The sequence below is a fragment of the Brienomyrus brachyistius genome, chromosome 11, assembly GCF_023856365.1.
Source record: "Brienomyrus brachyistius isolate T26 chromosome 11, BBRACH_0.4, whole genome shotgun sequence".
Lineage (NCBI taxonomy): Eukaryota > Metazoa > Chordata > Actinopteri > Osteoglossiformes > Mormyridae > Brienomyrus > Brienomyrus brachyistius.
In genome coordinates this window covers 27,242,125-27,266,329 of record NC_064543.1, presented here as the reverse complement: position 1 = coordinate 27,266,329, position 24,205 = coordinate 27,242,125, and the positions used below count along the sequence as shown (strand labels likewise).

Below are 24,205 nucleotides of genomic sequence, written 5' to 3'. Positions count from 1 at the left end.
TCGTGCCTCTCCCGGTCACTGACATAGCAGCATGCAAAGAAGCTCAGACTAGATCCCCTTTTCCATGGCCACAGATACTGACTTGTCCTGGGGGAATTGCAGATGTTTCCAGCCAAGGTGGACTCTGTAAACTGAATTCATTCTGTTGGAAGTGAGGCACAATATGAAATACTTTACCGGCAATTCCCAAAGTTAACCGTCAGTTATACTTTCTCGCCTATTAAAGCGTGATGCAAGATCCAGTTTTAGTTTAAAGAACTGGAGTTTCTGAATCTGTGTGGTAAGCCGCTGGATTGGCATGTAGATATGCAAGTATACACCGCAACGTCAGGTGGCGCTGCTCTAAAACTCCTGGGTCCGATTTGTGATGTCTATGGTAGACGTACGTCCGCGTCCCTATTACGTAACTCCGTGATTTGCTCCTTCAACGACGTCTGGATACAGAAACAAGGCATTATTCTCATTAAAAGTTCATTTCTGAATATGACAGTTGTGCGGCTAAATAATTAAATAAAATATGAAATAACTGCCCGGCGTTACGTTCCGAAGCGGTTGGGCGTCTATGAAGGTCAGTTTGAGCAGATTATATTTTGTAACTAAAGCATCATGGATAAGGCTGGGTGTCTAAAGAGTTTCCGAGCTGTTTCACTTAAAATAAAACACCCCTGTTCGTATTATTGAACATAATAATAAAAGAAGCAGACTGTTTTTTTCCCCATTTGTTTGATTCCGTAGCTGAGCAGCTGTCAAGTTAACCTGCCATGCTGGTTTGTTGTTTATGAAAAAATAATCTTCCAAAAAGTCGAAATAATATAAACGATGGTCTGGTCACGCGTAACGAATATAAACTGTGCAACAGACGAAGCGAATACTTACCAGTATCCCCAGCAAGCTACTGAATAGTATTAAGTGCTCCCGAATTTATATTAAGACTTAAGCTGTGGGACTCTCAGAAGGTGGTCTAAACAGGGTCCTACTGTCAGCTCTGTTGCGTCGCACATTTGTATTTTCATTGATTTTTGTTTGTGTTCGTCATATTTTGTAAGATTATATAGTTCATTGGTTGTACATGCTTCTTTTGGGCTGTTCGCGCGAATTATGGTTAGATTGTTATTTTACTGGGAATGGAAACTGAGTATCAGTTAAGTACCTTGATAATGATTGATTGAATACTCGCATATTTGGATAATAAGTAATTCAATTTTATTATAGCGATTGTTCTAGTTACTAGTCTGATGACAAACTAATTATATTTATAATCATATTGATGCTGCCCTTTTAGCCCTTATAAAGAACAGTAACACCAGGACCCAATGATATATAAAATGTAATTTTGTTATATAGAAAGCACTGTACTTAAGTAGACGTCATGCTGAGAAAGGTATATATTCAGTTCAGTTTTTTTCATATTGCCCTTTCGCAACATCGTCACCTCAAGGCGCGTTACTTGGGTGTGTTTTGGTGCATGACAGCATCATTAAGACTTAAAATTAAATATTTCCCCATCGGATTTGATATTTAATACTTGCTCACATCTGCGTTGAATATTAGTTAGATCATTGCTACCTGTCATGCTTTTTATTAATTTTAATTTAATTAATTTATTTTATATTATTATTTCCCACTGGTGCCCAAAGTGGCTGAGCCGCATTGTCGGATTCAGCATGTGCGCGTCTGTGAAGTACAGCTCCCGGGGTCCGGCTCTCATCCCGCGCATGAAGACCAAACACCGCATCTACTACATCACCCTCTTCTCGGTGGTGCTCCTGGGCCTCATCGCCACTGGCATGTTCCAGTTCTGGCCGCACTCCATCGAGTCCACAGCGGACTGGAGCGTGGACCGGCGCAGCTTGCGTGATGCACCACTGGTGCGCCTGCCCGTGGCCAGCTCCATCCCGGAGAGGGGCGACCTCAGCTGTCGCATGCACACCTGCTTCGACGTCTACCGCTGCGGCTATAACCCCAAGAACCGCATCAAGGTGACGGCCTGCAGTGCATATTCAGGCACCTTCAGAAACCGTTACTAAATTGCTGTTGTTTTAACTTATTGTTTTAACAGCCAGTCAGTCATGTTTCTCTGTTGTAGTGCTTCCCAGCTCAGTCCTAGGTGACCCACAAATAGTCCACATTTTTGCTTCAGGAGCTGGGAGGGAACAAAAACATGGACTCTCTGCAGGTCCCCATGGGCTATATTGGGAAACACTACTTTAATGAACCCAATTTCTTAGCTGCCCATGCAAAAATATAACCTGCAAAAAGTTACAGGCAGTTTCTGAGAGTGGCTCTGCCGTCTGCCTGCAGGTGTACATCTACCCCTTCCAGCACTATGTGGACGAGGTGGGAGGCCCCATTAGCAGCATTGGGCTCACGCGTGAGTACAATGACCTGCTGAGTGCCATTTCCGACAGCGACTTCTACACGGACGACGTGAGCCGCGCCTGCCTGCTCATCCCCTCCATCGACGTGCTGAACCAGAACTCGCTTCGTATCCGTGAGACCGCCCAGGCCCTGGCCATGCTGCCCCGGTGAGCCCAGAGTGAATGGGGTTCCTAGTCCAGCCTGTGTGAGAGGGACAGCACTGGTTATAGATGATATGCCAAACCTGGCTTTTATAGTCATACTTGATTTCTCTGGCATTTATGTCACTGCATGTGATGAGAGTCAGTAATGCTGTTAATCACACTGAGCATGTGGGTGTATTTCCCAGGTGGGATAGAGGAATGAACCACCTGCTGTTTAACATGCTGCCTGGGGGCCCCCCTGACTACAACACTGCTTTGGACGTGCCCAGAGACCGGTACTGACCGCCACTGGACCTGCTGGTGTCACACAGCTGCAGGGCAAAGAAGGGGGAGGGATATATTGACATCTTAAAGAAAGCCAGGGAAACTTGGTAATATGTTCATGATTCCTCAGAGTGTAAATGGACTGCACTTTATATAGCGCTTTTCTACTCCTACTCAAAGCGCTTTACATTTCATGCCTCACATTCACCCATTCACACACCCATTCATACACTGGTGGCAGAGGCTGTCATGCAAGGTGCCAACCTGCAGACCGGGAGCAATTTGGGGTTCAGTGTCCTGCTCAACGACACTTCGATGGGGTCACCAGGAAACCAGGGCTCAAACCTGCAGCCCTCCAGTTGCCGAACAATAGCACTACAGGATTGTTGGCAAAATATAGAAAAAGGAAGTGATACATATTTCTAGTCAGAAAACTTTGCTAAGCATGATGGTGCTTTTGATCTAGTTTATTAGTAAACAAGACTTTTCATATATTTGTATTTGCTGTACTGAACAATATAGTTATTAGCCAGGATATCTGTGTTCTCACTGCCTAACCTCAGAAATGCACTATGTACTGTACCAGTCAAAAGGTTAAAAGCTGCCTGCAAAGCAGACTGATAGTGTTGCTTCACATGACTTGGCCACCTGACCGAAACACAATTGAAATGGTTTTGGAGGAGTTTCACCAGAGAGTGAAGGAAAAGCAGCCAGTGACTGCTCAGCATGTATATGGGAGCTCCTATCCCAGGAGGCCACCTCCTGAACCTGCTGTAGAGGAGACAGTTGGGTCAGTCAGTCCCTGGAGCTATTTGGGTTATGGGTTAACTTACCTAAGGGCCTAGTGGTGAGATCACTCTGCCAACCACGGGATTTGAACCAGCAAACTTCTGAGTCCCAACCCACAAAGCTGCCTGCTCCCCAACAAACTTCTGTCACGTTCTTTCTGCAGGAACTTGGCCTGATTGTAGTTTCTCAGAGTTCTGTCCCTTCCCTGGACTGTGTATTCTTCGTTGTACCCTAAACCCCAGGGGAGGTAATAAACTTGCTGAATGGTTGACCCCAAGCACTAGTGCTAACTTGGAAGTTACATGGAAATGTGGGGAAAAGAGAGGGGAGTAGCGGAGCAAAACTGAGCAAATGGAATTTGTACCTCACTTACATTTAATACAGTAATGAAAACCTTTTTGCTTATGTTTCCATATTTCTACAATGGAAAATTCAATCGACAACTTATATTCTTTTAATATTGCCGGCCCTGGTGGCAAGACTTGCCAGCGCTTATTAGCGGGATAATATTACAACGTTATAACATTAAAAACTAATGAATTTTAAACTTGTCATGGGTCATATAGATAAAATACAAGGCTGCGTCCCATTTTGAAGCTGTATTTCAGGGCCGCGTGATCGATTTCCCCCAGTAAATGACAAATAACTAAGAAAATGTTGATCTTCCATTGTTTTGGTGTGGCGCTATGGCTTTGTATGAAATTATGTATGTAGTTTATTCCTACAAGCCTTTTGCGTCCCCATGCTTACTTAGCATAAAGGTCCCAGTTCAAAGTGACACACAATAGTGGCCGAGAGATACAAAAGTTCCCAGTCAACACAGCCCAGGAACGTGGAACCACAGACAGTGGGAAAGCGCCCCCTATATGTGCATGCACATGTGCTTGTGCCGGCAGATGTGCAGGACACATGGGTATATCATTCACATCGTGTGGGTGCATGCCCATTTTAGCATACAGAAACTTAATGACTGGCTGTACCGTTGGTCACTTGCAATAATGACATCACTCACCCCACCCACTTATGTTAACTTTCGACCCCTACATGACATAATCCCCAAATGTGCACAGCGTAATGAAAACAACGGTAATTCAATATGAATATGTCCACTTTCTATGGAAAGCACTACATACTTTTGTCTTAATCGAACAGCAGCCGGTGAAGATGACAGCATGGAGTGTGTAAGTGGTGGGAAAGGGGCAGCTGTTCCTGTTAATCAGACCGTGCACCGATGCTGTACTTTCTCTGTATTATCAGGCTTTTTCTGTAATGGCTGCTGATGCTTTTACGCGCTCGTCGAATGTGAAGCAGTGACACGGGACTGTTTGACTCTTCCAGGGCCCTACTTGCCGGCGGTGGATTCTCTACATGGACCTACCGGCAAGGCTATGACGTCAGCATTCCCGTCTACAGCCCCCTATCGGAGGTGGATCTGCCAGAGAGGCAGGGAGGGTGAGGCCTCAAGCATAGATAGCTTTAACTGCCCTGAGTTTCCCTTTATCGGTGGTGATGTACTTGTCGCGATGATGGGAGAACTTCAGTTTTAAGACGATTGTGAGTACAATTAATCTCCCATCACCTCTTGGTTTAGTCCATTTCCTGTTGTAAACATCATCGATTCCCACTGGCATGAGCCAGGTAGTGATTTGTGTCGCTCAGTAGCTCCGCACAATTGGGGTGTGCATTAGGGTGGACCTTATCAACTTGTTACTAGCTGCTCATTTGCATTGATATTTTGCAGACATCAGCTCTTGAAGGTTTCACATACAGGCTCGTAATGGGCCAGTGTAATATTTACACTGCAGTGTTTTGTAACCTGCTGAACAATGTGACCACATAACTCCATCGTATATCATTCACCTGTCATAGACAGAATTTTGCTGACATCAGTAATGGTTTAAGACTGAGAAAATGAGACATTTATTGTTTAGTAAGCTTAATCTTGATATACTATATAGTGTGACATCATCAGCTGAGTCATGCAGTGCATTCCTCTGTGCACGCCTGTCCTGCCTGAAAGTTTGATGTTGCCTTGGCTGGGCAGTGGGTGCTGATTACTTCTGACATTATTAATTTCTAGTCACACCCAGACATGTTTCGACTGTGCTGACATCACCTGACGAGTGGTATAAATGCTGCTGTGAATGCTGGACAGTGCATACGGTTGATTAGCTACAGTAACAAAAAACACTGTTATTTACTCTATTATAGTTTTGTCGTTGTTGTTAATGTTAAGTCTTAATGAGATATGGCAGCAGCATCTAGATCTGAAACAGAAGCCTATCTCCTTGGCTGTACTGTGACTGAATTAACTGGTAGTGAGCTGCCATCTATGCATATGGCTCTTGGTTTCTTTCTACATCATCACTCATGAACACTGTGAACAAACTATCAGACACACAGCTGTAATCTTGAAATACTTTGCACTTTTGGAATTTTTAAATCATTCGCTACTTTTGTTTATCTTCGAAGCCATTGAGCTACCTCTAAATATAAGACTAAGAAACTAACTTTTTTATAATATTTGTAGATAAGGAGAGATTTCTAGGGGGCGAAAACCACTGAAAATCACCAGTTTATTTTTCTGGCTTTTTAAGCTCCCCCCAAATGTGCATGTCTGATGTACATTATTATTGTTAGTGGATATTGATAGCATTCATATTTTGTCCCCTGGCTGCTTTATTTTTGGCGCTCCTGTTCCCACCTCCTCTCTGTGTTGGTCTGTCCCGCCTCCATCCTGATCCTGTTGCTGGTCCGCAGGCCCCGGCGTTACTTCATCCTGTCGGCGCAGATGGCCGTGCACCGCGAGTACCGTGCCGAGCTGGAGAGGCTGAAGGAGGAGAACGGAGAAGCCGTGCTCCTGCTGGACAAGTGCAGCAACCTCTCCCAGGATGACGTCTTCGCCCGCAAGCGCTGCTACCGCAGCCAAGTGTTCGACTATCCCCAGATCCTGCAGGTGGGTGGGTGAGCCGAGGGTGGGGCGTGGGCAGGCCGGGGTCCTCAGGCAACCTGGGCTCAACAGTGCTCGCATCTTGTGGAATTACAGGCCTTTCATTTATGCTTGCTGATACTGTGTTTAATATGTATTCAGCTTCTAAATGTGTTTTAGGGGGAGCTGTCACCCTTGCGTCTGGCCCGACGCCGTGGCGTCTAGACAGGAAACGTGCTTATCACCAGCCCACTACCTGTGGGACATTTTTGTGATTAACACCCCGTGAAGCTGACTGCTCTGGGAGTGTGAGGGTTTACCTTTGAACTCTGACCTTTCCCTGTCCCAGATCAGCCTATGCAGGACGTGCTACACACAGACCTCCATGGAGACGTCTGTCTCTATTAGGTTTGTGTAATTTGATGATATTATCATTAATTGATGATATCAGGCTAGTAACCGAGTTTGGGACAGTGACTGAGCAGTGCCCATCTCCCCTGTCAGGAAAGTAGGCCTGGGCTACACATAGATCAGTATATCAGAAAGATTAACCTTGTGGCTTTCAGTTCAGTGTTGTAAGCTATGTTTTTAACTCCTTGTAGACTCCTAACAATTTTTGGGTCCCCTTCCAATGGGCTCACCACACATGGGAGGGGCCATAGGGGTCGGGTGCAATGTGATCTGGGCGGCGGCAAAAGGCAGGGACCTTGGCGGTCCGATCCTCGGCTACAGAAGCTAGCTCTAGGGACATGGAATATCACCTCTCTGATGGGGAAGGAGCCTGAGCTGGTGCGCGAGGTTGTGAAATTCCGACTAGATATAGTCGGACTCACCTCGATGTTGTAATTTGCATAGTGATAATATCTCTCAGTGTGGTGTGTATGTATGCATTACCTGGGCATGTGCCCTGTTCCCCCGTGATGTCTGCCTCTATGCATAGGAATCCTCTTTCTGCGTGGTGCTGCGGGGGGCGCGCCTCGGACAGACTGCCCTCAGTGACGTGCTGCAGGCTGGCTGTGTCCCCGTCATCCTGGCCGACTCCTACATTTTGCCCTTCTCCGAGGTTCTGGACTGGAAGCGGTGAGCGGTCTGAGGGTCAGGGATGTAGAAATGGGGCAGAGCGAGCCGGAGCACCAGGCCACGACAGAAAGCTACCTTCTACCTTACATTCTGTCTGTCTGTCTGTCTGTCTGTCTGTCTGTCTGTCTGTCTGTCTCTCTCTGTCTGTCTCTCTCTGTCTGTCTCTCTCTGTCTGTCTCTCTCTGTCTGTCTCTCTCTGTCTCTGTCTGTCTGTCTGTGTCTGTGTCTGTGTCTGTGTCTGTGTTTTTATTCATCTCCCACAGGGCGTCTGTGGTCATTCCAGAAGAAAAACTTCCGGAGATGTACACCATCCTGAAGAGCATCCCTCACAGACAGGTGGAAGAGATGCAGAGACAGGTGGGTATTTGAAGGAGCCTCTTGGAGGACCTCATGGGGCCGTTAGCTGCTTGGTGGTCCTCAGGCACCTCAGTGATAAAAATAATCAAACAAACCCACCTTGTCTGGGATTCATGAGACACTGCAAGTCCCATTAAGCATCAGCGAGCCCTCGGACAAGTACTGCAGACGCCCTTCCAACCCGCTCCCGCCATTTTTAATCCTGTCCCAGGAGGTTTTAATGACTGGTTTACGCTAGGAGTCACCTTAACTCCTACAATGTAGATTGGAATACCACCTCTGTCCTGTGGCCTGTACTATGAAATGGGGTTATCGGGTTGTCGGGGTAACTTGTCAGAGTTAAGGAACCACAGTTTAAATGGACTCCATATTCGTTCACTTACATTTTGTCCAGACTACCTTAAATCCGACAAGTTGCCCCAATAAACCAGTAACCCCTCTTCGTAGTACAGACCACTGTACGCTTGGAGATTTTCCCCTGTTTCCCAGTGTTTTCCTCCCTCAGCCCAGTTAGAATACATCACACCTTAGAATTGCTGTCGGTGTGTGTGTCTCTGTGTGTGAGTGTGTGTGTACCCTGTGACAGCCTGGCATCCCATCCATGGTGTGCCCCAGCGCAGAGAATATCCGCATCCTCTCTGAATGAGGAGTGGGATTGTCAAAGGATGCTGTGCAGTTGGGAAGAGTTCATGGCGGGGGGACTGCACTGTTTTCTACAATAGAGGGCGCTCAAACCGTGGTCTTCCCACCGTAGTGCAAGAAGTTGTTGGGTGTAGCTTCACATACTGCTCTGTTTTTGTAGTCTTGCCATTTTATCATTGTATTCAAACGCTAAACGTGAACTGAAGCTGGGTGATAGTTTATATTCTGTTTGTCGGCCAGGTTTTGATATTCATTAAAATATGCAGCAAACTTTTCCCCAAAAGTTGATTTGCTAACAGCTTGACAGCAAAATGATTGTTCTGTTTCTAATTTGGAATTGTACACATTATTATATACATTTATGAATAATTAGTGGTAATGAATACTCCTCATGCCCCCCCCCCCAACAATGGGTAGCTGGTGATGGCACTGCTGTAACTAGACATACCTGTTGCCCCTACATGAAAGCCTGCGGTTGTCTGCATTCACACGTCTTGGCAGGCTGGTAGCCGTGCTCCAGCCCAAGATCTTCCCGTTTCGGGTCGGCGCCCCCATCAATGAGGGAGATTATCGCTGAGTGTCTGGCACTTGGTGGCCGCCAGGCGTAGACGTCGGCCTCACCCAGGAGACCAATGTGAGGAAGTGTAAATACCATGTTACCATGGCGATCGCCATGCATCGCGGAAGCCTGATTTATCAAGACTGTGCTTTGATGGCTCAGTGAGCCACTGGAGGTGTGAGTTACTGCATTCAGATTGAGAGCTCTTGTTCATCTCATCTGTCATAATATTACACCCCCTGTGTAACCTGGCCCAGTGACCTGGCTGTGAAATGAAACTGACATGTTATATAAATGAATACCGTGTAATTACAAGGGTCCTTTTTGAGTATCAGTACTGAGTTTTATTCACATTAATGATATGGAGACTGCTTGACATGTGTATCACATGTTTTGGGACCGACTGAGCTGTATAAAATGAGTAGAGTAATACCCAGTGATTTTTGACTCTTTGTATTCCCACATTTCCAGGTTTAATCCCATGGGATCCTTCCTCTCACTTTAAGGAAATAGGGGCTGTCTGTGCATCCCTGCTGCTGTCTCCCAAGGCACCTTCCTCACACAGGGCAAGCAGGCCAGGCCTCACTCCTCGCTGGGGAGGCAACTTTCATCACTCCCTGATTAATGGGCAGCTGATCCCCCACTGGGACTGGAAAAGTCTTTTAAAAGGCACTCCGTCTCCCCCCTCGACATCAAAACGAGCTGTTTTTAGTCCCGTGTTTTTCCAAGGTGTAACATGCCCGGCTGTGTGTGTGTGTGTGTGTGTGTGTGTGTGTGTGTGTGTGTGTGTGGGTGTGTGTGTGTGTGTGTGTGTGTGTGTGTGTGTGTGTGTGTGTGTGTGTGTGTGGGGGGGGGGGGGTGTTAAGGGGAAGCAGGGGGCTAGGCAGCAGACCCCTAAGGAACAGTATGGGGAGTGAGAACTTGTGTAACTTGCATGGTTCTGGGAGTGGGTGGGGCCCAGCCGCTGTTGCCATGTGGGGGGGGGAGGGTGCTGATCTGTTTCCATACGTCTCTGGTAGAGCATTTCGCTGTGAGCTGCGTCATGTGATGTTAATGGTTATCTGCGTTTGATGAGCTATTAGCACCAGATTACACCGCTGTTAATAATAACCTGTTAGCCTGGACTGGCGCCCCAAGGTGTAACAGAGAACTGAATGTAATGAGGTGTAAAAGATTAGGCTGGGATTCGAGTTCAAGGGCTAAATAATCATCTACTGCCACTTTGGTAAATAAACAGACTATTAACATGGAATTTTCAAGTACAATGACTAAATTAGCATTGACGTGGATGCAAATAACTCCCACCATCTGTGTGTAGGTACTGCGTGACTGTCTGTCTCGTGTCAAATAAGGAAAGTGAATTTGATTTATTTATCTATAGCAGTGCCCTGGGGTAAAAAGAAGCTTCCAGAAAAACAGTGGGATGAGTAAGCCCAGGGAATGGAACGCCAGAAAGTTCAGCATGGAAAATTCGCGTTGGCTTGCACATTGTTCTGGATTAACGCATCTGCCAAACGAATAAACAGCTATAGTAATAACATGACAAAAGGACAAGCTGGCAGGAGAGTTTAGCTTAAAAGATGCCGAAGCATGAGAGCAAACGTGTGTGTTTGAGGGGGAGTCGATTGGTGGACACGTTCTTCCCGCAGACCTGTGTCCCGGGGCTTGTCTGCAGGTCTAGCCCTGCTCCATGGCGTGCTTCTGGGTGCGTGTCGCAGGCCATGTGACCCTCGCAGAGCGCCTTTGGGATACTCTCTGGGCCAAAAAAAGAAACAGTCTCTTTGTGGGAGCAGATCTCACCTTAAGCCTGGTACCATGTGCAGGCCAGCCTGTCTGTCAACCACTGAGCGGCGCCCTCCAGAGGTCCTTTGCCTGCACTGAAATAATTTTACTTTAGAACCTGGTGGTTGTAGAGCTCATCTGTCTTTCATCTATAAGTGAACATTTCTGGCCCAAATTCAAGGGCTTGAAGGACTGGCGAGGTGCCAGTTTCCTGCTAGGGAGAGAATGCGTATTGGGGGGGGTGTGTAAGTGCTTTTTTCCCTCTGATGTCGTAGTATCGGGGGCAGCGTGTGGCTCAGTGGGCTAAGCCTGTGTCCTTGTAATCAGAAGGTCGCAGGTTCGAACCCAGCCTCAGCACGTCTGCGGGTCCTTGAGCAAGACCCTTAACCCCCAGCTCCCTGGGCGCCGCTACGGGTGGCAGCCCTTCGCGGTCAACTTACTCCACAAAGAGCAAGTTGAGGGAGGCGTAAAGATAATTTCCCTACAGGGGATCAATAAAGTATCAATTATAATAGGTAACGTGTATTACTGTGCTGGTAGGCATCAGTGCCCTGCTAGTTTGGGGGGTTTCCACAGTGTTTTTCCATCCCCGTCACACTCAGTCTGTCTCCTGTTTAGGACCTAGCTCGCGTCTTCCTGTTTGCATGGGAAACTGATGCCCAGGTTCAAAAGTTTAGTCTGGTCAGCTTCCCATGAGCCCTCGGGCTCCACATGGCGTGGAGGCAGTGGAGTGGGGGCTTTTTTGGAGCAGGCCTCCTGCACCGGTCCACACGCACATGGGTGGATGACGCCACGCACCCCGGAAATCTGCTCCTCAGGGCCAGCTTCATTTCACAGCACTGAGCCGGACTTTCGTCAGATCTCAGCAGCCCATTCAACATGCCTTTCGTATTAAAGTGTGGCCGGTCTTCCTTTGTGTGTCCTGCCGCTTTTCCCGGGGTGCACTCAGAATCCCTTTTCCATCCTTTAACGTTGATTCACTGCCTCCGGTCTGATCAAAGTCCGCCAGTGGCTGTCGGCTTTACCTGCAGCCTGTTTCACGGCTCTTTTAAGACCACAGGTGTGTGACGGACCTCGATGTCTCAGCGCCAGGTTGCATTACCCTTGTGATCCTCTGTTCAACCAGCATGGTGTTTACTTCTCTATCTGAGAGCCATAAATGAACGTCAGGCTGACATTCATGGTCACGAACGTCTACAAGATGTTGAGATTCTGAAGAACCTGCCCTGGCTGCTAAATGTGCTTTCAGAGTGGACCTCGGATGGCTTTCTTGGAGAGCAGATTTCTGTCTAGATATCAGTATGACTCCAAAGTAGTGATGCAATGAGTGAACCTTCCCATTGATGACTTTATTGGTTCCCACAGGAGCTAAATAGGCAGTGATTGGCAGTGCACCATAACCCCTGCTGTGGCCAATGTGTTGCTGTTGCCTTGATACTCTTGTCGGTGTATGTCTGTTAGACTATGCTGTCTCCACCCCCCTCCAGTACTGCTAACCTCGTGAATCTGTGGTACTGATTTTTCTCCCCATCCTCAGGCTCACTGGTTCTGGGAGGCTTATTTCCGCTCTATGAAGGCCATCGGCCTCACGACGCTACAGATCATTAACGACCGTATCTACCCCTATGCAGCACACACCTACGAGCAGTGGAACAACCCACCCGTAGTGGTGAGTAATGGTATTGTGCTCCATGGTGTCCGAGTTACTGTATAATGCACAGGAAACACTGTACCTTTGAATTCCAGCTCTATTGGATATACTTTGGGAAACTGTTAGTGGTAGTTCTGACAGAGGATTTAACTGTACACAAAATTCGGTACAAGCCTCGGTTTTGGCTTCACGGTTCAGTGAAGTTTCGGTCCAACTGGGGAAACAGAATTTGTTTTGAATTTATTTATTAAAATTGCAAGCAAACACAATTAGGAACATCTGTAAACCAAAAGCAATTCGTCTGTCGACACATATGAATAACAATAGCTGAGATGCTTATTTGTACATTATAAAAATAAATATGCAAAATGAAATTCAAGTTAAAAATATGAAATCATAACAATAAAAATGAACAAAATCCTGTGTTCTCTACTACCCAATATGGTAGCTTACCTGTAGCGATAACTAGCACTGCCATAATCATTTTTCAGTCTGGTCTGAATTTCCTGGCCACAGTAAATGTCACAGGAGACTAACTCACAGAGGCTGTTCCCGCCTTGCTCCGGTCATACACACACTCGCATTATGTCGCATCAAATTAGTTAGCACGTTGGATGTGTTTCCAGCAGCATATCCGAATTCACGTTAATAGGTGACAGACGATCTTTATCTTAGCTACTTTCACTCCGGTGTTGGTGTAGTTTATTGAGGAACCAAAATGTTTCTAAACTGACGATCTTGATTTACTAATCCAGCTTTACTTGTAACCAACTCGCAGCCACAATTCGCATATTTCTTTTATGTTGAATATCTACTTATGAATTTAGGTTCTGCTCATGTCAGTAAATGTATTGGTTCGTTTTATTGTGCATTCCAGTCCAACAATGATGTATAAAATGGTACATGATGGATACACCCTAGTAGAGACCAAAGTCACTTTAGTTAAATGCTTCAGCTCATAACTATTTACCACGATTCTGACCAAGGTGCTGATTTCTTTAGCCTCTATGGCCACTTTGCTGAGTGTTTTCTTGGAAATACTGCAAATATGCAGCTCTGTGGGTAGTACAGTGGCTCTGTGGGTGGCTGTGTGTGTGTGTGTGTGTGTGTGTGTGTGTGTGTGTGTGTGTGTGTGTGTGTGTGTGTGTGTGTGTGTGTGTGTGTGTGTGTGTGTGTGTGTGAGAGAGAGAGAGAGAGAGACGCGACAGCAGACTGCGCAGCATCTCTGCGGCTGAGTCGTCGGGGGAGGCAGACAGTTAGGCTCTGCGACTAGGATGCCGAAACTGTAAATCAGTCGGGGAGTCACCCTCAGGGTGGGCCTCTGGCTCCAGGCGAGCCGCCGGCTCCCAATGTGCGCGCCACATGCTGTAGGGCTCCTCGGATCTCCTCGGCTAGCACCTTCTGGGTCTCTGAGTGTGGAAGGGTGTTCTGAGCGTGTGTGGGGCCATGGGGTTAAGGTACTGCCCATAGATGATCATCAGAGAAGAGGCTGCCATCTCCCTTTCATAATGGGTGTATGCTACTTGAGACGTCAGGGCACCCAGAATGCCAAAGCCAATCTCGGCCATGCTACCGTCCATGCAATTAACCCATCAAGCTTTCCGCTCACTTGTCATGCTGCCACACAGAGCTGGGCTCATGTCACTGCGCATTAGCAGTGTTTGTTTGCGCTGACTCTCCCATATGAGTCATGGTGACAGAGATGATGGCTTGGCTTTGACTGTGTTTTCCGTATTGCCTCTGGGCATCAAGCATCCAGGAGTTCAGTGTCCCTTTGTTTATTTTCCAGGAATCCTCTTCTTCTGTATTACTCAGTGATGGGACACTTTTGCATATAACTGCTTGTGCATGTGTACTTCACTGGCGTGGCCATACTGTATTTACTGTGTCAGTGTCACACGCACGGGATTTTAGGGATTCTGATGACAGAACGCCACTTAGAATACATGATGAAGTAGAATGTTAGCTGTTGTGAATCTCCCCTGACATCTACGTACCCGATATCTCTGAACGTGTAGTTGTCATCCTGAAGGGTTCCTGTACAATAGACGTCCATGCTTCTGTTAACTGCTGGCTTGACCTACACAATGGCCTCATTCTGCTGTTGCTGAATTAAAGGAAGTATTTTATTTGTCAACTGTAATGAAGGTGCCGCAGTGCTCCCAGCTGCTGCTAACCTCACACTGGCTCCCTCCCTGTGGCAAGCGCATGCCCTCCCCCCCGAGGGCCCTCAGCTTCCCCGGGGAAAACACTGTTGTTTTATGGCGTGGTACTTAGCATTTACAACGTGCAGATTGGGTTGTGAGAGAATCCTCCAGTGGTCAGTGGTCAGCTCTGTTAAGTGGATGGTCCTGAGTAGGTCTCCTCCCCCAGTGCTGCTTTATGGACAGGGCATGTCCCAGAGCAGTTATTCAGATATTCTGACAGTGGCTGAGCGATTGCAGAAGGGAAGAGCTTGGCTTTTATCTGCCCATGGAGGCCTCTCCTCTCTAGGATTAATGGGGCTTTACCAGAGCCTGAGTCTTCAGGAGAGAGAGGCTGAGGTCACATTGTGCTGAGTGGTTATGGAGGACAGCTTTTCTCTTTAAACCTGATATGCCTACAGATGCGAATCTTCACAAGTTAGCATCGCATGCTAATTCAAAGGTCATTAAGTTTGAGAGCAGCTTGGTTGATCTACAGAAAAGCATCTACCAGCATTATTTCCTGAAAACCGTAGCATATGCAGTGTAGTCAAATGCTTCAATCATTTGAAAATGTGTTGCTGAGACAGTGGGATGGTTTGATGGTCGGCAAGGTGTGTGGTTCAAATAGGACTGTGACTACTCTTTCCTCTACCCATTGTAGAAATGGTCGAGCGTAAACAGCCCCCTCTTCCTGCCTCTGATCCCCCCTCGCTCTCCGGGCTTCACCGCTGTGGTGCTGACCTATGACCGCGTCGAGAGCCTCTTCCGCGTCATCACCGAGATCTCCAAGGTGCCTAGCTTGGCCAAACTGCTGGTGGTGTGGAACAACCAGAACAAGAGCCCACCTGAAGGTGAGTGCCCACGCTCTCTAAGCATAGCTTCAGTTGAATACATCCGACCCTAACCCTAACCCTTCATGCCTCCAAGCAGATGCAGGGTCTTTGGATTTGGGCCATGAATGTGGTCTGTTTGCTGGCAACAGTCTGTTTAATTCATAGTGATTTTAGTGTCTTAGCTTTGTCTGGTTACTTATTTTAAAATATCCTATGCGCGTTGGGTGTTGTGGTGATCATCAAAACAGTGTTTCACAACCACTGCTCTGCAGGCCAATAGCTAACAGCCTGTAGTGGGCCACAGAACTGTAGCAGGAAAACGTGATTTGCTAATGGACAACCACATGGACGCAAACCCAGTTGCCACCCAAGAAATTTCCCCGGTCAACAAAATTTTCTGAAGAGATTGAGCAGGGCGATATAAACAACTTAACATATTGTCATTACTGATAAAGTTGAAATTATAAGAAGAATTAGAAACTTCAATATTCTGTCGAGGGGGCGGCATGGTGGTGCAGTGATTAGCACTGTTGCCTCACACCTCTGGGACCCGGGTTCAAGTCTCCGCCTGGGTCACATGTGTGTGGAGTTTGCATGTTCTCCCCATGTCGTCGTGGGGTTTCCTCCGGGTACTCCAGTTTCCCCCCACAGTCCAAAAACATGCTGAGGCTAATTGGAGTTGCTAAATTGGCCGTAGGTGTGCATGTGTGCGTGAATGGTGTGTGAGTGTGCCCTGCAATGGGCTGGCCCCCCATCCTGGGTTGTTCCCTGCCTCGTGCCCATTGCTTCTGGGATAGGCTCCGGATCCCCGCGACCCAGTAGGATAAGCGGTTTGGAAAATGGATGGATGGATGGAATATTCTGTTGATAAGCAGCATTGCTTCATAGCACAGATCAGTCTATGATGGCTCAGAAACAAATTAATTTCCAACCAGTCATATGGTAGTCTTTTAAGAACAGACTACCTGTACCCAACAAATGCACAACAAGGTTGGTTGAGCATGCTACTGTTTTGGGAGTATCATGGAAAAGATGAGTGCTCCCTCAGGAAACTGTGTTGGTGAAGAAAGGGACAGCTCAGCAGCCACATCATCTTTTAATGAATGAGAGATTGTGGATAAACAAGGTAAAAAGATGTTCATGGTGTGGCGGTAAGTTTTGCGGTTTTAAGTTTGACACACAACAGACTGGTCCTATGTACTGTAAACTCTGGCATAAACTTGGAAGTACTGCAAGCTTATTTCACCCCTTGAAACATTGCCATCCAGTAGAACCCAGAGAATGTAAGTGCTTACTGTCATGAGCAAATAGGGTTTCCAGTTTCAAATAGTGTCATGTTTTGGTTAAAAATGTAACTATGGGAAGCCAGTCAGGCAGTCCGAGAAAAAACCCAGCAAGAACCCGTACTGTCGGCGTTTTCTAGCGTTAAGTCTTGTGAAAAAAAAAGTTTATTTTTGCATGATTTCAGTCCGCAGTCTATTCAGTATGTTTTTTCATGTTCTGAATTTTAAGCAAAGATGGAGTTTTTCCAAGTAGTAACTTGAATATTATTGTGATATGTTGACTAACGTGAAAAATTTACATAATATTTTTAGCAAAATTTACCTGTCCCCCACGGGATGCCGACAAGGTAGATGATAAATAGGTAGGCCATGTGGCTGGAAAGGTTAAGAAACCAAGATCTGAAGTCAGACGGCACCGATTCTGTTAATTGGCCCTTGACATTATGATGTGACCCATAGCTCTGTGCTGTTTTGGTCTGTATTGAGATTTTTTTCTTTCAGATGTATTCACTTAGGGCAGAAGGTAACCTGATTAAGGAGCTGAGCTTGTACCCTAAAGGCCCTGTCTTCATCGGGCCACTAAACCTTAAGTGGGTGTAGCTGCTAGCCGTTAGCCACATTCACAGTTATGGGCAAATAGACCAGCTAAGAGCTAATATAATAGGAGCAATAGTAAATCTGCAGGTTAGGGCAGCCTTGGTGCTGATTTTGATATATGCAGACCTGGCCAGCAGGCACTCCTTTTTGTTCCTGGTGCCCTTTCTCATTTACATTTCACGTTATTTATGACCTCATAGGCACGCCGACAGTAAGCTGATATTCCCTGTTTCCAGCCCTAATGATGTCGCCCGACACTCCCAGGCCTTGTTTACAGAGCACGGAAATGCAGTGCATCCTCACTGTAGATTTCAGCAACGTAATTATTCGTGGGAGGGGCTTTGAAGTGGCCTAATGGGACACTGATTCCTTTGATTAGTGGTGTAAGTTGAGCCTGGCTAGTGCTGTGTGATCTATTAAACTTAACTGGGCCTAATTCTGGGTCAGGTTCGAGTTACTATGCTGATCAGTCATGGTACTTTCGCCTTATGGGGTTTATTTATTAATTCTGTACCATTGAGCCACTCAAATCCTTGTTAATTATTATAATCGTAAACCAGGAATCCCTGCTGTTAACTTTTTTTTGATGGTGTGCCGTTTTCCCTTGTATTAAGTGAGCTGAATAAAGAGCGTTTCTTTTTCCTGTATGCCTCGAGGCCTGCTACCTCTCACTGGGGCAGACAGTCGCAGACACGTGAGCAGCTCAGCGCTCAAATGCAGGAAGCTCATCGGCCTTGTGCTGCCAAGCCGAGGCCCCGTCACCTACAGGCTCCGCTAGCCGCACGGACGAAAGCCAGGGCCGAACCTGAGATGCACAATCAGGAGCGAGCTGGAGGTTTTCTGATCGTCTGCCTTTGGGGAAAATGGGCTGAACTGGAAAGACACAAAAGTCGCATTATTGCTCCTCTGCCCGATCCGTCTGGAGTATCTCGGGCTCCATCAAATGGGACGTCTGGTCCCAGGAAAGAGTTCATAGAGCGACACGCTCTGCCTCTGTTCTCAATGACTCAAACTGTTGCGCAACCCAAGAAAGAGACTTTGTTTTCCTTGCCCTGAAAAAAGAAACATTGGAACAATCTGACTTCATTGTACTGAGAATTTATATCACAGTTCAAACCAATGCGCTGTTTCTCCTTTTCTGCAGCTAATGCCATCTCATCATGGCTTGGGAGGCGTTCGGACGATGGTTGATTGCAACCTTTTCAAATGCGTTATTAGACTGATCTGACTACCATGAGGCCCTGACTTCTTGTTGCTGGTCTTTTTCTTTAACGATCCCTCCCTCCCTTGCTCCCCAGAGTCGCTTTGGCCAAAGATCGCTGTCCCACTCAAAGTGGTGCGGACCAAGGAGAACAAACTGAGCAACCGCTTCTTTCCCTACGACGAAATTGAGACCGAGGCTGTATTGGCCATTGATGATGACATCATCATGCTGACCTCGGACGAACTGCAGTTTGGTTATGAGGTGAGCGCAATGTTCCTCTTCATCCCAAGCATACAAATCAGCTCTGTGGTTTAATGTCCTAACATAATGGTAATGCAGACTTCCCGATTCCTTAACCAAGCTTTCACTTGACTGCACTGTCTTGTTTAGTTCAGTTTTCCCTCCCTTGCCTTTAAGCAGACCGAGCAGCTCTCAGCTGTCACTTTTCCGTTTCCACCAAAGAGATACGCTTTGAACTCAGAATGTGAACCCAGCGTGCAAAAAGCAAGGCTTGAGCCAGGGCCTCTCTGCTTTCCTCGCGAGCCTCATGGAGCGGTCTGCTCCAGGCTCTGCGTCTTATTTCTGAGAGGCGATGACAGGCCCGGCTGACACTGCCCATGACTGTGGGATTAACTGCTGCTTGCCTGGAGGCATTTAGGGGAGAATGCTGTCCAGCCGCTGCCTCTGTGACATTGAGGCAATTGAGGATAATTTGGGGTAATGACATGAAATGGGAGGCATGGTCATGTCAGCTTTGTGGACGTCGTGGTCTAAAGCATGATGTTGGTCTTAAGACCTCAAGATTTCTTATCCAGGGAAAACTTCAGGTCTGTCCAATTGGTCTAAGTGTTGAGTAAAGAAACCAATAACATTAATATGGTGGAACACTCAGGACAAACTCATTCATTTCTCTCCTACATACTGTGTTTCTATTCTTCTATTATTTTTGAGATATGTATCATCAGCTATTAATTATTTTCTTCCTATCATTCTGTTTATGCATATTTTGCTAATTAGTCATTGCCTGTCAAACAGCTGACTTGCATGTACCAGGCCCCCTATAATTCACATTGTAAATCCCATGACGTTCTGCAGGAAAGTTAAATGCAGATTAAATGAGCAAAGCCTCACCTCACCTTGACACTTATGTGCATTGATTTGCCGGCACCAGGCAGACCTTTCTAGAGCACCAATGCAAAGACAAGTGTGTAACTCTTGTTCGGATTCTATGCGTAGCCACTGATGAGTATGAGGGCACATTTAATTATTTGATTGGCAGTGCCCTCTACACCCTCACGTTGTTTCACACTCAGGTGTGGCGGGAGTTTCCTGACAGGCTGGTGGGGTACCCTGGCCGACTACACCTATGGGATCACGAGATGGGCAAGTGGAAGTATGAGTCTGAGTGGACCAACGAAGTTTCCATGGTGCTCACTGGAGCAGCCTTCTACCACAAGGTAAGGAGGCATGCCTTGGCAATACTATCTGGGCCAACTGTGGTCACACCACCTGACCTTTTTACTCAATCTGAGGTGTTAAAGCCAAGGCTTAGGTGAAGGTTATCTACCAAAGACCTTTTCCGTCATGCATTTTTCTGTTATGACCACACAATTGAAAAAATCAGACTGACAAAGACAGTTTGTTCCTTCCAGCTGGTTTAGTACATTAGTGATGTAAACGTTAATTACATGTTGTCATAGACCATGCTTCTTCTGAAGGCAGTGATTTACACAGCTCCTCTCTTCTCTCTTCGCCCAGTATTTTAACTACCTGTACACATACAAGATGCCAGGTGACATCAAGAACTGGGTGGATGCCCATATGAATTGTGAGGATATCGCTATGAATTTCCTTGTGGCTAACATCACTGGCAAGGCCCCTATCAAGGTACGTTCAGCCTGTAAGATGTTTCATTTTCATATTATAGGAGAGAGCTTGGTTGCTGCTGTGGCCTCATACCTCCTCGCAACATCCACAGACATGTCTCTCACTGCGAGTACATGCCCTGGTATATGTACCGGCATCCTTTTGGGGATTCCCTGCAACATTCCCTCGACTTCTTAGGGACTGGGTCCATGCTCATTGTGACTGAACTGAATCACTGCTTATGGAAATTGTATGGATGGAGAGACCTTGTGTAAGAGAGCCAAACATTTCTTGCTCGTAAGTTCATAGTAAATGAAGTCCAGTCAGTTCATCTGGGGTTCATTTTCCTGTCACTGAGTGTATTTTGCATACTTGTTGATTGGGGCAATTCAGGAAGCCACTGCAAGAATGTTTGAGTGATCGAGTAATGTGCTCTGTGGCAGTGGGACTATATGGGACATGTCAGCCATCCAAAAACTCATTCCTCTTGTGCAATGAAAGGATGTCTGTCCTCTTAAGAATGCAGCATTCCATTGGCCTCATGCAAGCTCTCATTCCGCAGCAGAGCAGAGCTAAACTAGCTTGCTTAGTGGTTGACCAGCCTGTGCCCCATGCCCGCCCTGTTTTTCCAATTTGGCAGTCCTGCTCCCTGCTCGCGTGTAATGGGCTGGGGGGGGGGGGGGGGGGTTTAGGAAGCAGTAACTCATCATCTTTATGGGCAAGGCGGAATGGGTTGTTTGCGCGAGGCACGTGGGCATGGAAACTGCTGCCGTTGGAGCCGAGTTACAAGGCCTGTCATCAAGGGCGCCCCCCCGCCAGCCACTGCTCAGCCTAAGGACCGCTGCCCCCACAGCTGCCAGTGTCTGGCTAAGCAGGCCTGTCCAGGCAGGGCTCACAAGATCTTACTGCATCAGCCATGCTGAATGGTGGCAGGTAGCACAACAGCAATATGTGTAGCTAAACATGCAGCCATTTGCCAGTATATGTCAAAGATCTGCTGTTGGGCACTTCAGCAGGTTTTAACCTGTATATTTAAGCCATGTAAGTTTCTATGGTTAATAAAAACAAACATAAAGCAACAAAAAATAAAAGGCGTTTGGTCCTTGTTCTCTAGAATGAAAGGAGGTTGTTTGGGCTGCTGAGCCTGTACCTGTGGCTTTTATTCAAGGGTGGGTATTGGGCTTTGCAGAGCAAAAACTGAGAGGTTTCCTGCCTGGCTGTTCTCAGGTCACCCCCCGGAAGAAGTTCAAGTGTCCTGAGTGTACGGCTATCGACGGGCTGTCTTTGGACCAGACCCACATGGTGGAGAGGTAGGGATTTCATACCAAGCATGGTCAGCCGCAGGCGCATAAAGCCTTCAGATCAAAGGGTCCCGCCTGCTCAAGGCATAGCGAACCTGTGTTAGTTTAGGCTTTGTCTGCTATTTAAGAATGGCACTAACAGGTTTATAGTGCTGTAGGTCTGGAGTGGCCCGGCTTCTCCAGACCTGACCAGTTAGCCCTGGGCCATCAAGGAACATGAGTTGCTGATGTGGACTGAAGACTGGACTGGAGCTTTATGTTTAGTATGAGTGCCTCATTCCCAGTCTGCTTGACCACCAGTATGTAGGAGAGAAAGGGGAGGAAGTGACCAAGTGGACAAACTGAGCTTCTTTTAAAGGGCAAAAAAACACGTTGAAAAACAAAGCTGATTCTGTCAGGATGAGCGATCGCTGTTTCACGTGGCCTGGAACATTCATTACGTGCCTGCTTGACCTTGGGAGTGGAGGCTTTGGGTTGGGCCAAGATGGATGGGGGAGGGGGGACCCCTGCTGCAGCTGCCCATCAGGCCTCCCACGCCCCCCCTCCCTCCCCGCTGAAGACACAGAGCCTTGGGAATGCCAGGGATTCTAGAGGATCTCCTCTGACCTCCTCCTCCACCTTCTGTATACTCCAATGGGAAGGAACCCTCTCTCCCTCCATCTCAGATACTCCTGTCACCTGACACCCATCTCATTAATGATCAGATGCCTGCTGAAAGCACCAGAAGCACCACTACATAAATCACTATTTTCAGTCATAATGAAGACACAAATTCAATGTCTCCGGCACAAAAAGATTCCATGACTTTGTTTACAGCCAGTCAGATGTGGAGCAAATGTAGGTCTGTCTACTGGTGAATTTAAGTGCAATAGTAACAACATGGAGACAGTAAGATGTTTCTCCAGGTCACAACAAACATTCATGGTCTCTATTTGTTGTGGTGATGTACATACTAATGGATTTCAGGGCATCCCACTGACCCATCTCCTCTCTTCATCAGGTCGGAGTGCATCAACAAGTTTGCCTCTGTGTTTGGGACCATGCCGCTCAAGGTAGTGGAGCACCGGGCCGACCCAGTCCTCTACAAGGACGACTTCCCTGAGAAGCTGAAGAGCTTTCCCAACATCGGGAGCCTCTGAATAGAGACCTCTGGATGTTCGCCCCTTGGTCCTCTGCCACAGCATCTCGTTCCCACCCTCAATCAGACCCTACCTTCAGGCTGTTTCTGTTTCAGATCCCACCTCTTAACCATTCCAACAAATTGTTTTTTGTTTTATTTGGAGGCAAATGACTTGTCTACCCAGTGCAGTTCTTAGATTCCACAGAGGAAGCACATTGAGGTTAGAGGCGCAAGGTAGCCCTTCTCTTAAGTGGTTCCCAAAGACACTAAAGAATCAGGCTCCATCATGGGTTCACATATGAAACCTGGTAACAATGAATGAATGAATGAGTGAGTGTGTGTGAGTGTGCGTGAGTGAGGTGGAAAAACAGCATTATCCTAACAAAGATGAATTATCCTAACAAAGACCAGCATGAAGATTGGTTAGCAGTTTGGTGAAGGTTTCGAGCTTCTTGGCATCGATTCTGGAACATGGCTCTTTCCAGCAGTAGGTCCAAAGGGTTCAATTATCATCTCACATTTAATGAACTCTTCGGTGGGCACTAAGGTCATTGGCTGTATGAGTCAAGTTGAGGTGAGATTTCTTCTGTGTCATTTACTGTATTTCGGTCAGTGCATATTTAAAGACATAGTTCTGGAATTAGCGAGCGGTGAGTTGTGCTGAAAATGTCTAGAGTGACACTGGCCCTTTATTTTGTCATTGGCTCATCTACTTGGAACAAACAGTCAGCACACGTCTCTCTGGGCTGGAAGTGGGGTGTGTACGGTATGCATGAGACGCTCTGTGTACGCATCTGCTCTTTGTTGTGCTTTATTGGTGCAGCCAGAGCCGTAGACACGTCGGACTAGGCTGATAAACTGCACGGCCTAACTGCACTGCAAGATAAATTGAGTAGTTGACGTTGCACATCAAAGCTGAAAATTGACAGGATGTTTAGTAAGAGACTGCTGTTGAGCATAGTCATACCTTGAGCTTGAGTTTTGGATCCACAGGTATCTGACCTAACTAATCCAGGAACACTTCTTCAAAAATGACTTTTGATAACTGTAAGCTGTAATATAATTTCAGAATGAGGCTCTATTATTATTCTTGGGTGATTTCCAGGTGAGGATCTTTCAAGCAACTGTTCAGTGTGTTTGTGGTTGAAAGAAAAGATGGATCCCCGCTCTGCCAGGTGTACATGTCGCCCACAGATATGAATAGTGTCATTTCGAAACAAGGGTAATATTTCACAATATG

General features: G+C 46.8%; 1 protein-coding gene across 1 annotated transcript; it reads left to right on the top strand.

Annotated features, from left to right (window-relative positions):
• Positions 1–395: 395 nt before the first annotated feature.
• ext2 (exostosin glycosyltransferase 2) lies at positions 396–23,350 on the top strand. Its single transcript, XM_049030840.1, has 15 exons — positions 396–568; positions 1,638–1,979; positions 2,302–2,525; positions 2,708–2,797; positions 4,914–5,027; positions 6,336–6,531; positions 7,445–7,584; positions 7,848–7,941; positions 12,462–12,593; positions 15,423–15,612; positions 18,773–18,939; positions 19,992–20,135; positions 20,437–20,565; positions 21,772–21,854; positions 22,846–23,350. The coding sequence occupies exons 1-15, from the start codon at positions 563–565 to the stop codon at positions 22,982–22,984; spliced, it is 2,190 nt and encodes a 729-aa protein (XP_048886797.1). The 5' UTR covers positions 396–562; the 3' UTR covers positions 22,985–23,350.
• Positions 23,351–24,205: the final 855 nt, after the last annotated feature.

What these genes read in the sequence shown, in the direction of transcription:
- ext2 (XM_049030840.1), top strand. An exon ending in ACTATCCCCAGATCCTGCAG is followed by an intron (nt 6,532 to 7,444) that starts GTGGGTGGGTGA and finishes CTCTATGCATAG; the next exon opens with GAATCCTCTTTCTGCGTGGT. An exon ending in CAGACCCACATGGTGGAGAG is followed by an intron (nt 21,855 to 22,845) that starts GTAGGGATTTCA and finishes TCTCTTCATCAG; the next exon opens with GTCGGAGTGCATCAACAAGT.